Source organism: Carassius auratus, chromosome 32 (genome assembly GCF_003368295.1).
Source record: "Carassius auratus strain Wakin chromosome 32, ASM336829v1, whole genome shotgun sequence".
Lineage (NCBI taxonomy): Eukaryota > Metazoa > Chordata > Actinopteri > Cypriniformes > Cyprinidae > Carassius > Carassius auratus.
This window is the reverse complement of record NC_039274.1, coordinates 9,855,098-9,879,950: the sequence shown is the minus strand read 5'-3', so window position 1 is coordinate 9,879,950 and position 24,853 is coordinate 9,855,098. Positions and strand designations below refer to the sequence as shown.

General features: G+C 36.2%; 1 protein-coding gene across 2 annotated transcripts; it reads left to right on the top strand.

Moving 5' to 3' along the window:
* The first annotated feature begins 1,105 nt into the window (after nucleotides 1-1,105).
* LOC113051566 (plakophilin-3-like) lies at nucleotides 1,106-23,889 on the top strand. Of its 2 annotated transcripts, XM_026215445.1 has the most exons (14): nucleotides 1,106-1,290; nucleotides 2,282-2,429; nucleotides 10,841-10,935; nucleotides 11,557-12,203; nucleotides 13,048-13,171; nucleotides 14,800-15,004; nucleotides 17,332-17,506; nucleotides 17,951-18,068; nucleotides 18,288-18,452; nucleotides 19,286-19,465; nucleotides 20,110-20,263; nucleotides 20,732-20,927; nucleotides 21,436-21,523; nucleotides 22,532-23,889. In XM_026215445.1, exons 1-14 carry the CDS (start codon nucleotides 1,264-1,266, stop codon nucleotides 22,571-22,573), a joined length of 2,364 nt encoding a protein of 787 aa, XP_026071230.1. In that variant the 5' UTR covers nucleotides 1,106-1,263; the 3' UTR covers nucleotides 22,574-23,889. The 2 variants fall into 2 exon arrangements, with proteins under 2 accessions (XP_026071230.1, XP_026071229.1); XM_026215444.1 differs by lacking the exon at nucleotides 1,106-1,290 and having other exon boundaries at nucleotides 1,964-2,429.
* Nucleotides 23,890-24,853: the final 964 nt, after the last annotated feature.

Sequence of the window (24,853 nt, the reverse complement as noted above, 5' to 3'; positions counted from 1 at the left end):
GTGAAGACAATGTATGCCTTTAATTGTGGTATTGGTTTTTTTTTCTGGTACTTGTCAAAAAAAAAATGCAATGATTTCATTTGAAGCATGTACAAATTTTCGGGGTCCTGAAAAGACAAGCATGATCTTCTAACTATTAAATATTATGAAGGCGAAACAATTGTTTATGAAATGAGCTGTTGTTGTTACAACACATCAGGGTTTTTGAATCAGATATCAGATATAACTGTTGTGTTGAATGGATCTCGTACTTATCTGATACCTCCAAATAGACAATTTTAACTAAAGCTCTCTTTACCCCGACACACCAATGATAGATTTCGGTCTGGTTTTGTTGCCCAAATATTTAGGGATTAAATGTATTTCACAAATAACATCTCTTAATTTTGTTCTTTTGTCTACATTATTCTCTTGCTAGTTAAAAGAGATATAAAAGTTCACTCCTAAAAATAAGAATGTTGTCATCACATATAACTGATCCTCATATTACCCTTTTTAAATAATGGAATTTACATTCCTTTGTATAAAGATTTCAGAATCAGTTTTTTATCATAAATCATGTTTTGTGCATCGGCACATTCTTATGCTGTCAGTCATAAATACTATTGTAAAAAAGAAAAGAAAAAGTATTTATTTTGGTGTTTTATTTATTTATTTTGACATTCTCATTTGTGTCTTTTAAACAAATACTTCTTAAGATAGATAAAACCACACAATCATTTGTCAGTTTCATTGTTGTGGGATATAGTGAGCACGCTGGTGAGTTGCTGGACTGCTCATTGGGTGTGTCTTCTGGGCTTTCCTTTGTTTGAAACGAAGGAATTTGGCCACTCATTTCCAGCAGTCAGTGGATAAAGCCATCAGCTAAAATAATGCATTCTTTACGGTATGAGTCAGTGATCTTCTTGTTGTCAAAATATACACAGAAAATATTCACATTTAAACCAACTCAACTGAAAACCCCCTCAAACCTCATTCAGCCTGTTGACTAAACAGTTTGCCCATCCTCTTTCTTAGAAGTGGGATTTTTAGAACTCTTAATTTTCCCACCTATCTTTTTTTTTTTTTTTTTTCTTTTAGGATTAACTGTTCTTGGGAGGAAAGATGATGCAATGTCAGTATTTGGGTGGGTAACAGACATTTTTAAGTTACTCCTCTTAGACAGAATAGTTTAAGACAAGAGTCGAAAGAGAGACGAGCAAGAGGGGCTTATAAAAGGATGTTGTGAGGCCTTGTTCTCAAAAAACAACAAAGGAAGAAACAATGAAACAGATGTCTTCCACATTAGTTGTGAGTAATTCTTTTTGTCATGTTTTTCAGCTGCTTAATTTCTGTATTCAATTGATTTAATTAGATTCCTTAAAAAAATATATGTATCTCATGGTAATGCCATTGTACTTTTGTATAAGTAACTTATTTTTGAAAAAGCTTTAATGCTATTATGAAAAAAACATTTTTAGAACATTTACATTTTATTAGTTAAATATAATATATATATATATATATAGAGAGAGAGAGAGAGAGAGAGAGAGAAAGAAATAAGGAATTCAACTTTGCATATTACAAAAAAATATAGTAGCCTACCATTATGTTATTAGATGGTAAAACCATGGTACTTAAAGATGCCATGGTCCTGAATGTTTGCCGTATTCAAATACCAATTAAAGTTTTCACAGAGAGAAGCATAATGTCCCACATCAAATATTTACCATTACAACACCAAGGTAATAAATAACATGAAACTTTGATATTTAGCATATTCAAACATCATTCACTCAGAGAAAATGGTATGATGTAAAAAAAGAAAAGAAAAAAAGAAAACATGGTAATATACTTTTAGGTGAGGGGGGTGACAAAGCAAAAAAGTAGAGTAGACCCAATCCGCACAGCAGAGCTCATATAACCAGTGTAACTCTAAACTGGGGCTGATAAACGCATATCTCAGTGCTGAGAGCATACGTGAATGAGAAGCCCCGCCCCTGCTACACAATCTCTGTATCTCTTGACTACAGGAGCGCACAGCTGCACACGTAGAGCTGGACAGATCAAGTGCACGCGACGCTGCACGTTTGACCTGCGCTCCGGGCAAATTACTTTCACTTGATATTGGGATTTATTTTCAGAAGAGCATTAGAGGGGCGATCGGAATACGAATTTCGGATAATCTTTTTCGACGCGCAGAAAATAAAAGTTTGGATTGTGTAATTATTGGAGCAAGTTTTCAGACTTCATAATGAGTGCTGTTGTGGCCACTGAGGGCCTGTTCTGTTCCGCCCTACAGCCCAGCACCTCGGTCACCACATATGCGATCCCGACCGATGACCATCCCGGGAGGGATCAGCTATCTAAAGCCAGACGCGTCCAGCAGCAGGTCCAGCAGCGTATGGCGGAGAAATCCTCACCCTCATCCCGACTCAATGCCTCCACAGGTGAGCAGAAGCTGCTGCTGATCCGTTACTTTAAACTCTGACGCCATACAGGCGACACTCTTCTAGAATGTGCAAATACGTTTTTAGTAAACTTTTTAAACTTTAAGTAAATTGCAGGTTACATAATAATACCTATTCCAGGTGACATAATAAATTAGAATATACATAAAATTGTAATGTTAAGAGATTTTTCCCCCATTCCCCTTAAATGGTTATAAATAGCAAATCGTTTAAATAAACAAAACAAAACATTTTTTATAAACAGAGTAAATAAAACATTTTTTTACTTATTTTTTTTTTTTTAGTAATGTTTGTGTTTTCAAATATAAAATTTGCCCAAATTCTTTCATTTCTTCTTCTTCTTATTAATAGAAACAGGAAGCCATATTTTCATAGAAATAAGAGTCAAGGATTATCAAACCTATAGTTATTTAAATACACAATAAAATGAACACTATAATATGTCTAATTCTATTACATATTGTTAAGTTTAAGTAAGCAATCTGTCAGAAATGTATACATTTAAGCAGAACATTCCTACAGTAGTGGAGATAGTGAACACAATAGCTCTACGTGGACTCCGGGTAACACTGACAGGATTTGTTTTGCATCAGAATGCAAATATCTTTTTGGTCTTCATGTTTTGGATACAGTCATTGCAATTGCAGGCGCACACTGGTTTTCCAGTATGCTTGTTGTTGCTTTGTTAATAGAGAAAAAGTCTTTTGTGCCTGTGTTCAAGTAGTCGTTTCATTCGTTTTGTTTTGCATTTGGTTGGATTCTGCTGCTGGGAACCCCCTGAAACGGGAAACTGTCATTTGGAACAACTGATATCCTGACACTTTCCTGAAAACTGGACAATCATGTTGGCCCTCATAAGAATGAAGTTAAACTTGTAAACATTACATAAGCTTGTATGAATGGAAAACTGGCCCATTGTTCTATAATAAAAGCTTGACCAGATATATAGATGCTTTCAAATGCAAATGTGTAAAATGAATCACTCAGCACAAATGCTTTTTAGAGATGTAAGCCATTGTGAGCAGTGTGTGTGCGGATGTTTGTGGAGGAGGAGGAGTGTAAAACCCATGGGAAAGGTATCACTTTCTTCTCTGGCAGGTAGAAATAAGGGCAAACCTCATCCCCCCCAACACCCCATTCCCACTGCCCCACTGTATAAATACAGCTTTCTCTTGTCAAGAAGGTGTCTGAAATACAGCTTTACTAGTGCTTGACCAAAGCACTTAAGTCAAACATTATATAAAAAAATCTTTAACAGGAATAGGAACCTGAGAAACTTATCTAGTAGTATAGTATCGTATACAGATCAAGTTAGCAAAGTCCAATTCTTTTTTAATATTTCACTAAAGTTATGATTCCAAATCAAAGTCTGATTAATATGTATAGGAACAACTATGCTGGTAGCACTTCAAAAATCTGTCAGGAACTCTAGCTTTCGGGATGTCTGGTAGAGAGAGGAATGTTAGGCATTTAACCATTGACCCTATCGTTGACCGCAATCACATAAGTGACATGGAGAACTGCATCTGGCCTATGTAAGAGCACCAGTTTGGACATGACCTTTAAAAAAGAAGAATGACCCAGCTGTTTATATAATGTGAAAAAAAAAAAAAAATCTGCCAAAACCTTCTTGGAACCATTATTATTATATGATTGTATTTTTTATTCAACTACATCCTTATATAGAAAATATACAGAAGAATAAGTCATTATATGTGACCCTGGACCACAAAACCAGTCTTAAGTCGCTGGCTTTTATTTGCAGCAATAGCCAAAAAGTTTTTAAAAAATTTAAAAAAATTAGTATGGGTTAAAAAATTTTATTTTATGCCAAAAATCCTTAGGATATTAAGTAAAAATCATGCTCCATGAAGATATTTTGTAAGTTTCCTACTGTAAATATATCAAAACTTAATTTTTGATTAGTAATAAATCATTTACATAACTTCAAAGGCGATTTTCTCGGTATTTAGATTTTTTTTTTTTTTTTTCACCATTCCAGATTTTCAATTAGTTGTACCTCGGCAAAAAGTTGACCGATCCTAATAAACTATACATCAATGGGAAGCTTATGTATTCAGTTTTCAGATGATGTATAAATCTCAGTTTTGTGGACCAAATATATGATTATATAGTTTAGTCATAGTTTAGTAGCAAGTTTTGCATGCAAAACGAACACATTGAATTTCGTGTTTATTTATGTATTTATTTTTATTTGTTAATATTTTTTAGTCAGCTCACACATGAGCTCAGTTTGACCTTGTCTGTGACACATTTCTTGGTCACACATCCATGTCCTTTGCCGAAGAGTTTCCTGCCATTTGATTCAGAGTGTTTTATCAGTAGGCCAGTTCTATTTTAGCTTCTAGGAGACTTGAATGGTTACATAACTTCAGAAAAGAATAACCCTAATAAAGCAGTTGTCTTGCTGTGAAGGTCCATTCAGTCGCATGTAACAGCCAACTGCTGCTTTGCAATTATTCAAAAAATATGGTGCGTAGTACATGCTATTTAATTGTCATCAAGATTTATGCTCTGTTTCTCAGATTTTGTAACCAAGTTCCCCGGGAATGTAGGGATTGCATGGGTTTGAATCATCCTGAGACTCATTCTAGTAATTTATTGTGTTATGATGCTCACATGTGTTATGAAGCTCACATCTCTCTGTCAATACCAGCAGCAACAACATTTTAATGTTGTTATTGTACGGATTTATAATAGAACATTTTAGATGGACCAGCCACATGACCCATGTGGTCATGGACAGATGCTTTTTGTAATTGTTTTTTTTTATGTATTAATTTTTCATTTGTACATGTTTTGTAGAAGATATATCTAAAAAAAAATCTATATTTTAATAATATATGTATTTAAAATCATCACCATCATTGTAGTATCTATCAATGCAGCCTGTCTATAACAGTTATATTATGTTTTTTAATTAATTCATTAAGTTGTTGGTATGTATAGTACTGTACTGAACTCACTGAAAAACAGGAGCTAAGCAAGAACAGTCATACCAAGGCAAAACAAAACAGATGTTTCAATTTAAAAGTAATCTTTCCCTAAACACTCCTCCGCCCCAGTCTTAAGGACTTTAGCATTTAATAAACTTCTGTATCTGATGGCTTCCATGGAAAATTTTCATTAAAGGGGCGGTACAATGGTGTTTTGTGTATTCAGAGTTGTTCACAGTGTTAAAGAGATGGATTCTCATGCTAAAATGGCCAAAGTTTTTAAAAATAATTTAGAAGAATGATGGAGAATTTCTGTGCTGAAAATCTTACTTCCGGGTTGGTACAAGTTTGCTTGTTTTTTTTCCGATTAAAACATGGAGCGATCCCAGTGATAAAATACCCCATTTATGTGAGTACAACTGCATCAGATTTCTGTCTTTTGTTGGAAATCAGCACATAAGTGAATATGTTAATAGAAATGACATAAAACAGCAGTATTATAGCTCCGCCCACCACACCCCTCCAGGAACTCGACTTTTCCCGGAGAGAATCGGAAAGCTGTGTTTTTCTTTTATAAATATGATAAAACTAAATGCTTTTTGGAGATATGAAGGATGCAGTACTACTCTATAGTAGGGGTGGTGAAAAAAATTGATTATTGATTAATCGCGAGTATGTTATGGACGAGTATGAATCGATTATTAAATTTTCAAAAATCGATTTTTTTTTTTTTTTTTTTTTTTTTTGCATTATTTTATTTTGTAAAAAAAATTATACCGGGAGTTGAACGTCACGAACGCGCCCAGTTCCAGTTAGCAAGCAGCCAGAACAGGTGTGTAAAATGGAAAAACCAGGAGCGAGCAACCAACCGAACCACCCAGCTCCATCTGGGCTCAAAGCAAGCGTGTGGATTTATTTTGGTTTTCATGGCAGGAGCTCTAACCCTCTTGGCACCATGGTCGAGTTTACTCGACAAGATGCGGCACTGAATAAAACGGCCGATTTTGTCAAATAGGGTGTCAAATTTCACGCGACCTCCCCTGCACCAGATAGCAGACATGTAATACTTAATCTCTGACTCAAAAAAACGTAATGCTCCTTAACAAAATATTCGAGAGCGCATTGAATCAGTGCGAAAAAAAAGCGGAGCTAGTGTGAGAGTGAGCCATTTTATCTGACCAATGTTGTCAACGTCAATAAACCCTCAATGAAGTGTTGGGACTTCTATTCGCGGACACTGATTCTGAAGGGGAATATCTGTATCCAGAAGATGACGGTGATATTGAAAGTGAAAGTACACCAAGCACAAACGGTGAATCCTTTGCCCAATGTAAATGGTCCTTTGCCAAATGTAAGAGGTGTGAACAATGTTTGCAGGGGTCGGAGTGTTCATTGCGAAATTAGCAGGCGTGTTAGTGTTGCGGGGACGAAGCGGGAGATTTTTTCCGCGCTAGACATGTATATTTGTCTTCTGACCGCACCTCTCCGCAATTGCGGTGACAGTATTGTAGTGGAAACTTTGTCTAATGCCTCTGGGTATGTTAGACGAGGTCGAAATATTCATAGGACAGTTAGGAGGCAAGGTGGGGAGTCGCAATGACCCTGACAGTAGTCCGAGCTATGCACACTCGGCGCGTGCGCGAGGCAGATCTCGCCGCGCTGCTCATAGCAGAAGCAGAGGCGATGTGACACGGGGCATAGATTTTGAACTAAACAGGTCTTGTCTACTTGTGTTTGTGTGTCATATGAATAATATATATGTGCCCCATACATGGAATCAGAGTGCCTGCTGCATGTAGTAAACTGAAAATCCCAACCGCTACATGCATTCGGTTTGTTTCTACCATTTATTAGTAATGATTTACACAGTTTGTTTACTACTTACTGTTGTGAAATGGAAAATCAATAATCGTTAATCGAGAATCGTTAATAATCGAAAATCGACTGTAATCGAATCGGGACTTCAATAATCGTAATCGAATCGAATCGGGAAATCAGACAGATTAACCACCCCTACTCTATAGGTACTCAAGATTAACATGAGATTAGGTGAAACTGTGTATGTTACAGTATGTACCCTTTAAAGTGCACTTCATGGTCTGAAATCTTGCAAGTTCAAGAAACTACTGATTTAAAAAATATATAGTTAGAGTTCATCAAAATAAAGACAGTTGTGGTTGACCCCTCAGACATTCACATTCATGACTTTAATGTGGACCTTTAGGCTTCCTGTCAGACTTCCTACAGACAGCTTAGAAACTCTGGTCTAAAAGGTTGTGTTTTATGATTAAAGGGGTCATATGACATTGCTTAAAAGAACATTATTTTGTTTGGTGTAATGCAATGTGTTTATGTGGTTTAAGGTTAAAAAAAACACATTATTTTCTACCGACTGTACATTATTGTTTCATTTCTATTCTTCTCTCTCTCTTCCTTTGCGAAACACGTTGATTTTTACAAAGCTAATTGTTCTGAAAAGTGACGTGTGCTCAGGTTGGCTAGCCATCCAGTGTGTTGTGATTGGCCGAATGCCTCAAGCGTGTGACGGAAATGTTATGCCCTTTACCATACTGTGATGTGTGTCCTGGTGCGATAAGACAAAACCAATAAAACCTATTACAAACGAGGCATTTGTTGCATCCAGTGGAGACATAATTACTGATTATAATGACTTATACTGCCTTTTTACATAATTGTATTGCATATTGTACTGCAACAACATAAAACCATATATGCATTTGTGATCAGAGAAATGACAAACAACAAGCGCTTCTCTACAATGCTCAAAACTGGCGTTTGGATCATAATTGACAAATTCTTTAAATATGAAAAACGTACTAACAGACAGTGAGTCAGAAGCACTAGACTGTCCTTGCAAAGTTGGAACTGCCCCATTTTATAGAAACAGACACCGGCATTGTAGGCTACTCTCACAGGAAGCCGTCCTTGTCCTTGTGCAAATGTGATGCACAAATATGAATATTTGGGTTGAACCATTCCTGAACAGTGTTGTAAATACAACTTAACCACTGATTTTTTTTGTTGTGTCCTCTTATGGAAGGCCAAAGAAAGTATTTTCACTTTCACAACGAAACACAGCATCTCCACGAAATGGCGCCGGCGGCAACAGCTAGAATTAATAGTTACGCCTTCTTTCTTTGTGTGAACATTTGAGATGCATTATGCAAATCTTCTCACATAGTGATGTAGAGATGTGGGGGCGTGTTAGAACGAGCCATTTAAGGTAGGAGTAATTAACTTTTATAAAGAATATCTCTTTGGGTTGGAGACTTTAGTCTTTGCAACTTTATAGATCTATTTCATGCACCAAGAGCTTGAAACACTCCAAAGAAAAAGGAAAAATTGATCATATGAACCCTTAAAGACAATTTGAGGACGAGGCTGTGATAATGAAGCTTATGAAGAATTCTGAAACATTTTGAAGGAGTTTGGAAACACATATTGCATTATCATATCATTTTCAACATTATTATTGCCAAAGTGATAGCTCTTCTTAGGGAGCACGTGTAATTAGCCATTCATAATGTTTTTATTAGGTTGCAGAAACTAATAAAATATTAAGATAGATGGTTAACTCTCAAACCCAATGAGTTCGGTATTTTTCTTTTATTTCTTCAGACAAACATTCTTAAGATGTGCCAATTGAGCAATGTCACATTTATGTTGAGCTCTAGCTGAAATGTATCTCTCCTCTGAGAGGAGTAATTTGAGGGTCTTATGTCACTGTTGATCAATGTAATACTTTGAAAGAAATCCCATCAAAATGAAAGCCACCTGCTGGGAGAGAATTTTCCCTGAATTGTTCTTGCTTCTCTGAAAATAACCAGTTATCGAAATAGTGAAATGGCAAAAGTTAAATGTAATAATCAAATGTATTAAATAAAATACAAAGTAATTTGTAATTTTGAATTTGAATATACATAAATACATATACAGTATATACAAGCAATCATTTGAAGTGCAAGAGACAGTGCCATTACAGTAGAGTAAGACAAAGCACATTAAGTAATAGTGGAGTTAGATACAGTCATTAGAGAAAGAGAAGCACTTTCCCCTCCTTGACAGCTTATAGACAACATATTATTTAACCCTAACATTAGACACTAAAATATTATTGAGCATTAGACAGGATGGAGTCTATATACATCAGCTTAATAATTTATTCTTCATATTTTAAAACATTTAATGAAGACACAAAACTGACCTTCCTCTGACAGAAAACGTAACAGTCTTTCTCCTCAAGAGGTAGGCAGTATGACAAAAAATTCTGTGTCATATAATTATGTATATCACAGTACAGTTATTTTTAATTTATTAGATTTTTATTTGTAAAAATAAGCACAAAGAAGAAAGTAACAAACCACAGGGTGAGTAGAATTTAGTAAAGATATAAATTAAATAAAGATTTTTATAAAGATCCTTAGTTATATAATGTTATTCGTGTTAAGTATTTTAATAGTAGCATTTTAGTAAAAAATAACAGAAATTGAATAATCAAAAGTAAAATATAACTGCATTTTCTCTATGAATTGCATGTAGACTGATCATTGTTAAAGTTACTTGAGTAATTCAGTCAAGAGCAGTAAGTTATTTTCTTTTTGTCTTATTGTCTGATTATAATTAAGACTATAGACAGCAGCAGGTATGTTAGGCTGTATGTATGTTAGACGCATACATGGATCCAATATATCAATCCATATTTCTCGATCCACACGTCAAAAAAATTAAGCAGTCCTGCGGAACAATATATATTGTAATACTGCCTAGTCTTACTCAAGAGGATAGCTCAAGCAATCTCACTGAGAGTATGCATTTTAGTACAATTTTTTTTTTTTTTTTTACAGCTGGAACCAACAACAGGATGTCATGATTCGCTTGCATCTTGCCAAAAACTGTGATAAGCAATAGTTGATAGTAGTAACAAAGGTGAAGAAAGTTATTGCATTATCTGAGAATAAAATGACTACTTGATTATTTTAAACATTTAAAATAAAAATGCTGTCACTCAGAGCATTTAATTACAAATTACATCAGATTTTTTTGTCTAATAATAATAAAAAAAAATCTCCAAAGTAATTAAATACAAATGTTAAATACATTTAATTAAAATACTTCCCATCTCTGTTCATAAAGTACTACTAAAAAACCAAAATGCTTGTAATATGCATGCTAATAAGCATCTATTAGTGGAAATTAGTACTTAAAATAAAGTGTTACCACATTTTTATTAAATGTTAAATTTTTGTTTGGCAGCAGAAGAAACTCATTTTTGAAATGTCAAACTATGACAGAATTATTTTTTTTTTTTCTTGGTGTAATGCAAAGAATAAACAATATATAAAGAAGTTAGTCACAGAAATGCTCATAAACTGATTTTTTAAAAACATTTTATGTAATTGTCCTCTTTTTCAGAATTTGACAGCCACTCGTCCACTGTAAAATACCAAACCAAAACCCCTGGATTCAGCTCCAAGTCTGTTATCCACCATGGCAACAGAACAATGGCGGTAGGTGTGACCACATTCACTACAATTCCTATTGCATAATTTATTTGAAGCCAGTGGGATCAGAGCTTGTTTTAGTAAAGTATTACTCTTTAACAATAGACCCTGCGATAACATTTCCGTATAATTTTAAGGTCCCATTTTAAAAGCCCAGACAGAAATTGAATTGTTTGCAGAAAGGAATCACATTATTAATTTCAATCGATTGATGTTAGCTACAGAGGTAAATTCTATAATGTATGTTATTTTGCACTAATAGCACTATTAAAATCAGGTTAGACCAGCCATCCATGAATAGTTATTTGTTGAATTGATTGCAATGTCCAGAATCCCTTGACAATGACACTCTGTGTGGCTGCACCCTGCAAACACAATGATGCGGTATTTTGCGTTCTCCTGTGGGAGCTGTGTTTAGAAAGTGAAGTGGAGTACTAGCAAGCTGCGGAATTGAGCTCAGAGCCCAATGTGCATCTGAAACATTCCTAACCCAAAACCTCATGAGCCAAATGGTGAGCCGCAGGCCACGTCATCCCTTCTGTGTTATAGCAGTGAGCCTGCTAGAGCAGATAGCATGTGCCTAATCAATGCATAATTCTGATATTCATATGACTCCCTTTTATTTAGACGCCTCGACTGTCTCAGTACGCAGGAGAATTTTCCTCTCGCTCTGCAGTAGAAATGGGCACTCAGCGAAGAATCAGTCATGGCGTGCCTGTGCCCGCCGTAGTGGGCCGTGCATACATGCAGCATGATGACACACATCTGAGTGGCTCTAACAACAAGATGCAAACATCGGATTCGAGGACAATGAGTCGGACTGAGCAGGAGGCAGCAGTAATGGCCGGGCTCACATTGCAACGGCAGTCATCTCCTGTGGGGAACTGGATGGCGTCCTATGGCCAGAGCACTTTACCCAACGTGATGCAAAGTCAGCGCACCCTCACTGGGACCCTGGCACGAGAGGGTTTCAATGCAGGATGGAGGGAGGCAGAGTTGGCTAATCAATATACATTTAAAGGCCCTTCCCACCGAACCATCAGCCGCATAAATAATCGTCAGGTGCCGCAGCAGCAGCAGCAGCAGCAGCAAAGGCAGAGCAGCAGCTCAGTGCAGTGCCAGCAGATGTCCACTGGGGGCACCAGTATGAAGGCTGCTGGGCATTACCAGGGCACCATGAAGAGAGCGGGGTCTGTGCATAGTATTAAGAGTGTCGGTCGTGGTGTGGATGTTTATGACGGATTGGCCGATGAAACCGCAGAAGCTCTTGGCGGGTAATGTAAAATTATCTTCTAATCGTTGAGTTCTTTGCAAAATAAATTTTTGAAATTGATTCCAGTTGGTCTTGCTCTCATGACATGTAAACGAAATTCAAGCCTGTAGCGATTCAAAATAGAAGTATTCATACAATGCAATGTCCATGATGAAAACTTTTGCTTTAAACATTTGATGATGCATCATGAATTATAAGCAAATCTTAAACACATACACAACCTTCAAAAGTATGGGGTTGGTAAGGCTTTTGTGTGTGTTTTTTTTAAATAAATGTATTTTGCACACCAAGGCTGCATTTATTTGATAAAAAATTTAAACCAGTAATATTGTGGAATATTATTATCGTTTTCTGTTTAACTATATTAAAATATAGTTAATATTTTGCTTCAGCATCATTACTCCAGCCCGCAGTGTCACATGATTCTACAGAAAGGACTCTAATATGCTGATTTGCTGCTCAAGAAACATTATTATTAAGGTTGTGAAACAGTTGTGGTGCTTAATAGTTTTCGTGGAACCTGTGAAAATTTTTTTTCAGGATTCTCTGATGATTAGACGGATAAAAAAGAACAGCATTTATTTGAAGTAGAAATATGTAATGATCAAAAAGTCTTTACTGTCAATCAATATAAAATATCCTTGCTGGATAAAAGTATTAATTTATTTTTTTAAAAACTTTGACTTTCCCTAAACTTTTGTTTTCTTTGTAATCATATAAAATGTTGCTCACAAATTAAATATTTTATTTAACAAAAACATATTCACGTGTAATCTATTTCAAGTATATTAAATTTTTTGAATATATTTTGTAACACTTTCTATTTTGTTTGTGTGAATGAACAGAATCCATAACCTGGACATGACTACAGCAGTCAGTCACCTCTCTTCCACTGATGTTGCTATGCAGATGTTAGGAGCAGCCTACATACAGCATCAGTGTTACCACAGCAATGAAGCCAAGACCATGGTACAAATATACAATTATACATTTATTAGATCAGAAATATGTGACCCAGTCATAAAACCAGTCATAAGTTTTTAATATTTTTTATTGAGATCTACACATCATCTGTAAGCTGAATAAATACTCTTTCGATTGATGTATTGTTTGTTAGGATTGAACGATATTTGATCGATATATAACTATTTGAAAATCTGGAATCTGAGGGTGTAAAAATATATAAATATTGAGAAAATCCCCTTTAAAGTTGTCCAAATTCAAATTCTTAGCAATGCATGTTACTTATCAAAAATTAAGTTTTAATGTATTAAAAGTAAGAAATTTACCAAATATCTTCATGGAACATGATCTTTACTTAATATCCTAATAATTTTTCCTATATAAGAAAAATCAATAAATGTGACCCATACAATGTATTTTTGGCTTTTGCTACAAATATACCCCAGTGACTTAAGACTGGTTTTGTGCTCCAGGATCACACATACATTAGAAACAAAGGACTCTATGGAAATAACACATACTGTATTATGACAGAAGTAAGGAAATGAGAATAGAGATCCAATTTTCCCTTTATATTTCACACTAGTCAGAGAACATAATGCATTTATTAATTTCCTTGTGAAAGATATCCAATAATGTTAGGATTTTCCCAAAATAACCACTAATATTAGATTTTTTTTAAACTTCAAAACATTTCACATTTCAGTTGAAATCAACAACGAGATGAGGTCATATTATTTAATGCTGTGATTGATTACAGTGTCATTTTTTCCGATTACCTTGATTTCCATCCTGGGCAGACAGCAATTTTTGCTTTAGTATATGGCAGCTTTCAGTCCAGGGCAGCAACAGAGCTCTGTTTGGACAGGATTGGAGGGCGCACACACAGGATGTGCTCTTCCTTTCAAAAACAGCTAGATGAAGTGTATCAGGCAGGAACAGAATGCCGGGCCTAGTGACGTGTTTTAAGAAGTTGAACTCTAATGAACTTGACACTTTGTCTTAAAATCTCAAAGCTCATCAGGCAGCAGCAACCAAAGACTGATGCATAAGTACAATAACCAACTGTGCAAAAAAATTGCGCAGAATGAATACTCCTCTAGGGGTTGGCTGATTTATCTGTTGAGAGGTCAATTAGACAAAATGATCAAAATTCCTTTTAAAGTGTATAAATATAAACCATTCAAGGGAAGGAATTAAGTCAAATAGACAACTCTACAATATAAAGCAAATCATGTGAAGTTTGTTTAAAAATTTTTAGTTGTCTGCACAATATATATTTGCATAATTAATGGAGCATGGTAAAGCTCAAAGCTCAGCTGCTTTTTCGTCTTTATTGTTCTATGTTATACTCAAGCCAGAATGAGAGAATACCTTCACCCTGTCCTTAATCTTTATCCTGGGCCTCAGGGGGCAGAACATTCCGCCTGAGAGCACATAATGCCAAAACACAGACAGATGTCTGAGCAGGTTGCCATGTTGGGCTGAAAAAGTGTTCATGAGATTAATGAGAGATTTAAGAGATTTTTGTCTATGAAGTGTGAAACACAAAAATGGGATTCAGAGACATTGGACCACTTAGGAATCAGGATATTTCTCACAGAGCTTAACTAGATGTTTTTCTTGATGCACAGGTGCGCAGTTTGAAGGGCATCTCAGCACTAGTACAGCTGTTTAGCAGTGAGAACCAAGAGGTTCAGCGCTATGCGACAGGTGCTACACGCAACCTCATCTACGAGAATATGGACAACAAGACAGCACTTATTGAAGCCGGTGGGATTAGCAAACTAATTGGGGCTTTAAAAGAACCTGATGATGAACTACGCAAAAACATCACAGGTATGTTTGAGTGAGTGTTGTTTTTCAGAGCAAGGCAAATTTTTGGACTGTGAAAATACAAAGTGCCACGCATGTTTTAGCTAGAAGTCAAGTACATACAGTGGTGTGAAAAAGTGTTGGCCCCCTCCTTGATTTCTTATTTTTTTTGCATGTTTGTCACACTTTAATGTTTCAGATCAAAAAAATGTCTATATTGGTAAAAGATAACACAACATGCAGTTTTTAAATGAAGGTTTTTATTATTAAGGGGGAAAACTAAATCCAAAACTACATGGCCTGTGTGAAAACGTTTGCTCCCTAAACCTAATAATTGGTTGGGCCACCCTTACCAGCAAAAACTGCAATTAAGCGTTTGTGATAACTTCTAATGAGTCTGTTACAGCGCTGTGAAGGTATTTTTGGTCCACACATCTACGCAGAATTGTTGTAATTGAGCTACACTGGAGGGTTTTCGAGCATGAACCGCCTTTTTAAGGACATGCCACAGCATCTCAGGTAGATCAAGGTCAGGACTTTGACTAGGCCACTCCAAAGACTTCATTAAGTTTTTTTTCAGAGGGGGACTTGCTGGTGTGTTTTGGATCATTGTCCTGCTGCAGAACCCAAGTTCGCTTCAGCTTGAGGTAACGAACAGATGGCTGGACTGGATTTTTTGGTAAACAGCAGACTGCATGGTTCCATTCATCACAGCAAGTGATGAGTCTCTTTCTTATGATGTAGTCATGAACACTGACCTTAACTGAGGCAAGTGAGGCCTGCAGGTGTTTGGATGCTGTTGTGGGGTCTTTTGTGACCTCTTGGATGAGTCATCGCTGTGCTCTTGGGGTCATTTTGGTCAACCGGACACTCCTGGGAAGGTTCTCCACTGTTCCATGTTTTTGCCATTTGTGAATAATGGCTCTCACTGTGGTTCAAAGCTTTAGAAAAGACTTTTTCCAGACTGATAGATCCCAATTACTTTCTTTCTCATGGGTTTCTGAATTTCTTTGGAGCTCGGCATGATGTCTAGCTTTTGAGGATCTTTTAGTCTACTTCACTTTGTCAGGCAGGTGCTATTTAAGAGATTTCTTGGTTGCGAACAAGTGTTGCAGTTATCAAGCCTGGGTGTGGCTAGAGAAATTGCACTCATGTGTGATAAACCACAGGTTTAACAGGGGGGCAAACACTTCTTCACACAGGGCCATGTAGTTTTGGATTTTGTTTTCCCTTAATAATTTAAAAACTGCATGTTTTGTTCACTTGTGTTATCCTTGACAAATATTTAAATTACTTTGATGACCTGAAACATTAAATTGTGACAAACAAGCAAAAAAAATAAGAAATCAGGAAGGGGGCCAACACTTTTTCACACCACTGTACATCAGTTCTGATTCAGTCGGGTGATTTTTAGGGGCCGAGCATTGTCAGCTCAGACAGGAGGAGGGCTAAGTGGAACAGTGAGTGAGTGTATCTGGGGAAACAAAGAGAAAACTCAAAAGAAAAAAAAGTGGTCTGGCTGTTTTCTGGAATCGCTCCAAGTCTCAGATGCAGTGGGAAGTAGACTCCCAGAGGCCTTTGTGCTTTGTGAGCTCTGCTATCACCCCCACCCCCTCACACATCCACACACACTTAGTAAACAATCCTTGACATTCTTTCTGCTGGACTCCGGGTTGCCAGGTCTCTTAGTAACATTTTATGACTTGTACGCTTAACTGTGTTGGCTTCAAAACCTCAAGACACTAGCAGCTTAGTGCTTTGTGTGGTAAACATCCCCAAACTAAATAACATTCGAGATCTTAGACTACAAATGTAAAAATATATGTATTTTTATACATATTAATCACACATTAGCATATTATTATTGATTAATGTAGATATTTCTAATAGATTACTGTTTATAATATGTGTAATAGTTCTCAATTATGCACTTTTTCCAGCATTTGAATCTTAATGCTTGACCACTTTACCATGACTGGGCAGTCAGTTGTTTAAAATAATCATGCCTGCAATGTCAGTTCATCGGTTGTTTTCATGATTAAATGACATAAATTAATTTAGTTTTATAGTTTAATTATTAAGTCTGAATGGCAGAAATCCATATGATTTTCTTTTACAAACCACATTGTTTAGGTGGTGAAATTGGAATAAAGTAATCTTTTGGGATGCAACACATATGTAAGTTCATAAAAAGTATGCTGTAGTGAAAAAAAAAGAGAGAAGATATATGATATAACTAAAATGTAATAATTGTTACACTCCAGCATTTACAATACATATTATATTTATAAGCAAACAGTTAAACTCATTAAAGTGGTCTTTGACAAATTTCTTTCTCTTTGTCTCTGTAGGCATTTTGTGGAACCTGTCTTCTAAAGACAGTTTGAAGGAGAGGCTGGCCCGAGAGAGTTTGGCTGAGCTGACGGAGAGAGTGCTGGTGCCTCTGTCTGGAGGAGGAGAAACTGGTGTCATTCAACAGAGTGCGTCTGAGGCTGATATTTTCTACAACACCACGGGCTGCCTCAGGTACACGCCTCACACTTACTGCATGCATGCATTTAAATGCATTTATGTTCTATGCATGCACAGCATGGTCAAAATGAACTAGAGCATGGGGCGCAGATGTCAACGAATTTAATAAAAAGCCCCAGATATTACAATTGTGGGAGCATAAAATGCATCCATAATGAGCGCTTCATTAAAAAGTAATTATAAATTGTATATTTCAGAATATATATATATATTTCAGCCTGTTATTGTGCATAATGTCATGTACTTGTATACAAATAGATTAAAAATGTACCTGAAATAAAGCAAATATAAATAAGAGTTAATTGAATAAGTATCAGATTTCCTGCTGGAAAGATTTATAGACACAAGATTAACCTCCTACAAATATTTCTACACTAATGCATGAAAAAAAAAAAAAAACATCATGACGTTAACAACTTCCCTTTATATGCACTGAAGGAACCTGAGCTCAGTGAATGACAGAACCAGGCAGCAGATGCGGGAAATGCGAGGGCTGGTTGACTCTCTGGTTGGATACATTGAAAACTCCCTACAGGAGGGAAAAGGAGAGGACAAGGTTAGACCTGAGAATTGACATTCAAATGTGCTTGAGCCAGTTAACAAAGTGTATCTTTGCCAGTTGAAAACCATTCTAAGATCTACAGTATTTCTCACGTGGCATTTAGAAAACAATTGTTATTAAATCGTTATAAAATCAAAAACAACAGTTGCTGTAATCTACAACATCATTTGCAAAAGCATTTGAAATCCTCATTCTGTAATTCTGTGCTACTAGGGTGTAGAAAACTGTGTGTGTGTCCTGCGCAACCTGTCCTACCAGCTGTACTCTGAGATCCCTGCTTCAGTTCAGATGCGTTTGGAAGGACCCACTCGAGCACAGGACACGCGGCACAACGACCCCATCGGCTGCTTCACACCACAGAGCAAGAAAGAAAAAGATGTCAGTCACTCACCTGCAATCTGCTATCACATCAACATCAAATTTAACAAATTCGCAATATTATGAACCTTACTCTCCCTTCACATATGGATTTTATATTGTTCACATTTGGTTTTTCCCAAACCTAATCTGGTATTTCCCGAAATTATTTGTTGACTTGTTTTTTTTGTTTTTTTTTTGTGCAATATATACATTTTTTTGATAGGATATTCTTGAATATACAGTATAGTGTACATAATAATACATATATTACATTTCAAGTTTTAAGAATGGTGAGAAGTCACTTATGCTCAAGTCTATGTTTATTTGATCAAAGTATAGTAAAAATAATATTATTGTGAAATATGATTACAATTTTAAATAACAGTTTCCCATTTAAATAGTTTTTTAGAAACATTTATTTTTGTGGTAGGAAATCAGAATTTTCAGCAGCCATTACTCCATTCTTCAATATCACATTATCTTCCAGAAATCATTCTATCATTTCTTATTGTTATATTATATTATTATAAATACTGAAAACAGTTGTGCTGCTTAATATTTCTATGGGAATGATAATACAGTTTTTTTTCAGAATTTTGTTGATGAATAGAAAGTTTAAAAGAGCAGCATTTATTTGATACTTCATTAAGACATTTTTGCAACATGTCACTTTTGATCAATTTCATGCATCCTTGCTAAAATAAGTCCTTAATTTCTTTAAAAAAGATATTTATCTTACTGACCCCAAACCTTTGAATAGTAGTGTGATTATCTCTCCAGTGCAATAGACAGTGGTATTATACTTCATATCTGCAGTCTGTCGTTAATGAGTTTCTAATGTGTCCCATCAGAGGAATCAAGACCTGACCACCTTCTCTGAAGTGGCACGAGTCCCGAAAGGAGCAGAGTGGCTGTGGCACCCTAAGATAGTTGCTCTGTACAACCGCATCCTGCAGAACACCGAAACAAGCGCAGCCACACGTGAGGGAGCGGCGGGAGCCCTGCAGAACATCACAGCGGGCGACAGCAGGGTGAGAAACCAGATTTGACACTAAACTACAAAGCTGAATTACTTCCATTACTTACTGCAACTACAAAAAAAAGCTGGAGAAAGTTCCTTGTTACGCTGGAATAAGAGTATAGTCTTAGTACACAATGTACCTACAGAAGGTTCAAGTTTTAAATAGGAAAAATATAGAAACACTTTGGTCATTTTTGAGCGAGATGCTAACGGTCTAATCAGATTCAATGATCTATGCTAAGCTAAGCTAAGCTAAATGTGTTACCGCCAGACCCGGAGATCGGCTGAATGGTTTCAAAAGCGGTAAAACTCAACTGTCTAACCCTAGGGGAGAAGTGGAGTGTTACTTTAATCGAATTTGTGCGATGCAATCATGTTACGTAATCTTAATAGTAGCTGAATGTGTGACATTTATCTCTATTATTTACGACTTTTAGTGCTTCAGCATGTTTTTAAACTCCCATTTCTCGCTGTTCTCCTACACTCATAAAAATGAAGGTTATTCAGTGGCATCTCTGTAAAATCCCCCATCTGGAACATTTATTTTTATTAAGAGTGCATGTCTTTGTGTTTTATCTGGCAGACTGTATAACTGATTGCTCTCTGTCTCTCTTGTTTTCCTTCACTCAACACTTTTCCTTTGTTTTTTCTTAGTGGGCCTCTGTGTTGAGTCGTGTGGCGCTGGAGCAGGAGCGGATGTTGCCGGTGATTCTCGACCTGTTGCGATGCCCCACGGAAGCCGAGCTCCGTTCTCTCACGGGTCTGCTGAGGAACCTCTCCAGACACTGCAAAAACAAAGCTGACATGGGTTAGTGAATGACGTTCTGCTCCAGCTCTCTGTCTTTAATTACATCTTAATGTGTAAAACACCCCGGCCAAGATTTCAACATCCTGGCAAGGAAAATGTCTAGATCAGCGAAAAACCGACATCAAGATTTGCGCAACTATGAAAAACCCTCAGACGATCTGTACTATCTCTTTTTATATTCACTTCCCAGAGTGCACCATTCGCCCACATAGCATTAAATGGAATTCTTACACATTGTTTTTGCTCCCACACATTATTTTCAGCTCCCATCAGACTCATACTTGTCTCATTCCCAGTATCTGCTGCCGCCCGTTTCTCCCCACCCTGACCTCAGTCCTCTGCTTCCCTATAATCCACCCCCGCTGGGTCACACAGCCCCTCCTTCGTCACATTACACACATATATCATTCACTCTCTCTGTTTGTGTAATTCCAGCTAAATTTGTTATTGCTTCCTATCCCTCCCTAGCTACCAAAGTGGTGAATATTCTGGTGAACAAACTCCCCAGTGATGGGCATCAGAAAGAACCATCTAGTGACGTGGTGGTCAACATCTGTGGGGTCCTCAACAGCCTGGTTACAGGAAGCTCTCTGGCCGCCAGAGATATCACTTACTTTGATGGACTACCCAAGCTGGTTAGCATTAAGACATCTCATGACAACAGGTAAAATAATAATACAAATATATTTTTTGAAGGAAATTCATATGTTTATTCAGCATTGGAGGACAAGAACAAGACATACTTAAAAGCTGATTTGCTTGAATCTTTTAACTTTGATAGTAATTGGTTATACATTCAGAAGGAGAAAAAAAAATGAATATTGAATATAGCTACATATGTCTAAACCTGACCAAATGATGGGATTGAATAAGATTGGAGGTGCACTATTCTGAAAATTGGATCTTTTATGGTGGTCCCCCAGCGTTTATGGTGTATACTTTAAACCTGAAGTGAGAGAGTATCATTTCTTTGAAGTTATGATAAGAAATCAACAAGGTTTCTTGACATTTTCAGACACAAATCATACTCTAAATGATCCATTTATACTGGACCTCACCTACCATCTCTCATAGCACTACTAGTGTAATATAGACTACACGCTGTTGCATTATTTAGCTGTTTAATGTCCCAGCATCGCTTCTCATGTTTCTCCTTTCTTATTCTGTCTCAGTCCTGGGAAGCTGAAAGCCGCCAGGGCCGCCTCCACCGTTCTCTCCAACATGTTTCAGTACACCAAACTTCATAAAGATTACAAACGGGTGAGTCTCAGTGTAAAACCCACTTAAAAAACACAAATGAATGTTTATCTGTTCAGAGTCGCAAGTAGTAGGTGTGTGCCAAAAGCCTCTTCTCTGTAATTTGATATGAAAATGGATACCTTAGTGTATCCAGACTTTGCATTGATGGGTATTGTGTGTATTTGCTTAACAAGTATTAACCTGCTTGGCCAATGCCAACTGTTTTATTATGGCTAGTCAATAAAAAAAGGCGGTTACAGTGTGTGAATAGCTTGGTTAAGGATACTGGAAAGCTGTCCAGATGCTCTCTAATGTGATATCTGCTCTCTCAGTCAGTTATATAACCGAGCTGGAAAAATATTTACCTACAACCCATTACTAATTACCAGAGCCTTTTCAGTTTTTACTGTTAAAATGACTTTTCTTTTCTCATGTCTTTAATAATTTTGGAGCATGTTTACAACAAAATGAATTTAAACAAGCAGGATCATAAATATACCAACAACAACAACAACAAAAATGAATGGCAAAAGTAACTATTAACAAACTCAGGTTTTCTTCCTGAAAAAAGTATCATGGTTGTTGTCAGACATGTTAATTGATGGGTTTGTTGTATTAAATAGTTAAAGCCTAGTCACATTGACCAGTTACACAGAAAGAGACTGTTATGTGACCAAGTCCTCACGAACTGTGCAGTCCAGTGATTTATTCTTCCATAGAAGCACTCATTGTTGCAGGCCAGTACTTTGTTACCAAAGAGCCATTTTTTTATTAAATTAAATTAAATTAACTGTGGGTGGTTCGTGTGTTTGCTGTTTGAGGCTAAGACTAGTTTAAGTCTGTTGCGTGTCTATGTTCAAAATGGTGCTGGTCAGAGCAGTGGTCCATGTGGAGTGCAGGAAGTTTGGGCAACTTATTTCCATCATCTTGATACAATGTACCAATATATTTCAGCATTATATGACTATCTTTTATATTTAGCCTGTTATATAGTACTAATTTTGAATTTCTCTTTTTTTTATATTACAGAAAGGGTTCACAAGACGAGATTTCACGGATATGACCATCTAATCTCTGTCCATGACTCCAAGCTGAACTCAGTGGACAAGATGGCATTAGACGTCCATGGGATTTTACATATCTTTACCACCAAAGTCACAGGAGGAATGCAATCAGCCTGTTTCTCTCAAACACACACACACACACACCCACACACATATTGTGACCTGTAGAGGAGTGATTGAACTCTATTAGCTAGCAGCACCCTTAAGTATTACAACATGCCAGAGATATAGAGGAATGCTTGCAGATCACTAAATCTAATGGACAGGCCGAAATGCGCACTTGTGTGTGTGTGGATGAATGGTTGAATTAATGATGAAACTGAGGCCTGTTTGAGAGAAGACAGTGTATAGACATGAGACATTAACAGCCGTTAGTTCCATTAGCAACACGTTATTTCAAAGACTAATTCATTTTCATCAGACCTGCTTCTTTTACATAGATTTGAAATATAAACCTGTCCAGCTTATCTGTCTTATCCTAAATATTTTTTTTTTTTTTGCACACAGAAATTCACAGTTTATAGGCTATAATCATGAAGTCTAGAAAGAGAAACTGAAATGAACTGAACTCAAATGTTGCAGCTGTCTAAAACTAAAGAAACAGATTATGTTTGTTTTGCAATAAATATATGCAATTTTTGCTTTCCATGTAACACTGCTGGAGGCTTTTGTGGTTGTTACAGTTATATTAGCCTTGGATTTTCAGTGCAAAAGTGGATATAAATTACATTATATCTGAAATATTTGAAGTCAAGTATCCTTCTCTACTCTGAAAGCACAAATATGACAAATGTATTGCCTTTCAAAACTAATGCATATTTGAACATTTGTGTAAGTAATTTCCAGAGAATTGTGTAGCAAAATTATTTCCTGCCTTGTTGTGTGCCTTTTGCAAAGACTAAACAAATAACAACCAATGATTTTGATAAAACTTTCTTGAAAAAAAAAAAAAATTCTCAATTTGATGTGCAGTCAGTATTATTTTCCACCTCACACAAACGTGACACATGAACTACATTTCTTTTCTTTTCTTGTGCTTTAAAGTACATTATCTCCTCCCCTTTCTCCCCTTTTCTACAGAATCTCCCTCTTTCTGCATCTTTTCTGAATCAATCTATTTATCCATCAGTCCATATATAATATAACCGTTACGGTGTTTTTAAAAAATGGTTCTAATGGTATCGTATTGGCAATAGGTGGCGCCAAAGACGCATAAAACGAGTGTGCCATTAAATAAGTAATGTTCACGAGGGAAAAAAAAAAAAAAAAAGAGAATGCTTACAGTTGTGACTGTCATTAGCTTAATCAATGGGACCAAACTTTCTGTAAGTGTTTTTTAAACATAAGACAGTACCCACATTTGGGTACCTAGAATAAGATTTCACTTCTACTGTTAATAAAATCTTTGTTGGTTACCATGAGATCGATGGAATAAATGTTATCTAATTCAAATGGGCTACTTTTTATTTTTATGGTATATCAAAAAGAGTATATTTTTAAATGTGATTGTTTATGATTATACCAGTATTTAACATACTTTCATAACAAAGATTAAAATAGGAAAAATATGCGATATGAAAATTATAAAAAAAAAAAAATCAGCATAATAAAAAATTATATAAAGAAAATGTTTTACAGAGAGCAAAAAAAAAAAAAAAAAGATTTTTCTTGACTTTTCTAAAAGGTACATCTGGAAAAAAGGGGCTTGTCTTATAATCATGGTCGTCTTATATTCGGGTCAATACGGTAATTATAAATTAATTTATTAATTGGGAGTTGAGCATACACTGCATACATTCTCCAGGAAACATTCAAGGGAACTGATAAAAAAAAAAAAACTTGTTCATGCAGTCTCAACTCTTTTCTTCTTTTTTGGAAAGTTTCTTGAGGCCAATGGCTGATAGGTTGGAATGCATTAGGGGTCAGTGTACAATTGTTGTGGTCTTTATCTGAGAGCATGGGAACATCAACCGAGCAACCACTGACCAAAACGGCTCTCTTCAAGATAGAGATAGAATTGTAAAATGCTGACAAAGAGCTTTGACCTAACTTTACTCGGAGAGACAGAGTTCAGTAGATGAAGAGTGGGAGAGAACAGAGAGTGCAATGTTTGTTTTTAAAGAACTTCTGCCCTGTATTTTCCAAACAGAGAAATGTCCTTAACTGTTTACTCTCTAAACATTAAAGACAAAAATATTCTCAAAGACAGAAGTAAATCGGAGAGTTTATCCGCAAGAGGAAAATGGTCATTAAAAAGGAAGATTAAGACTTTTGATGTCTCTAAATT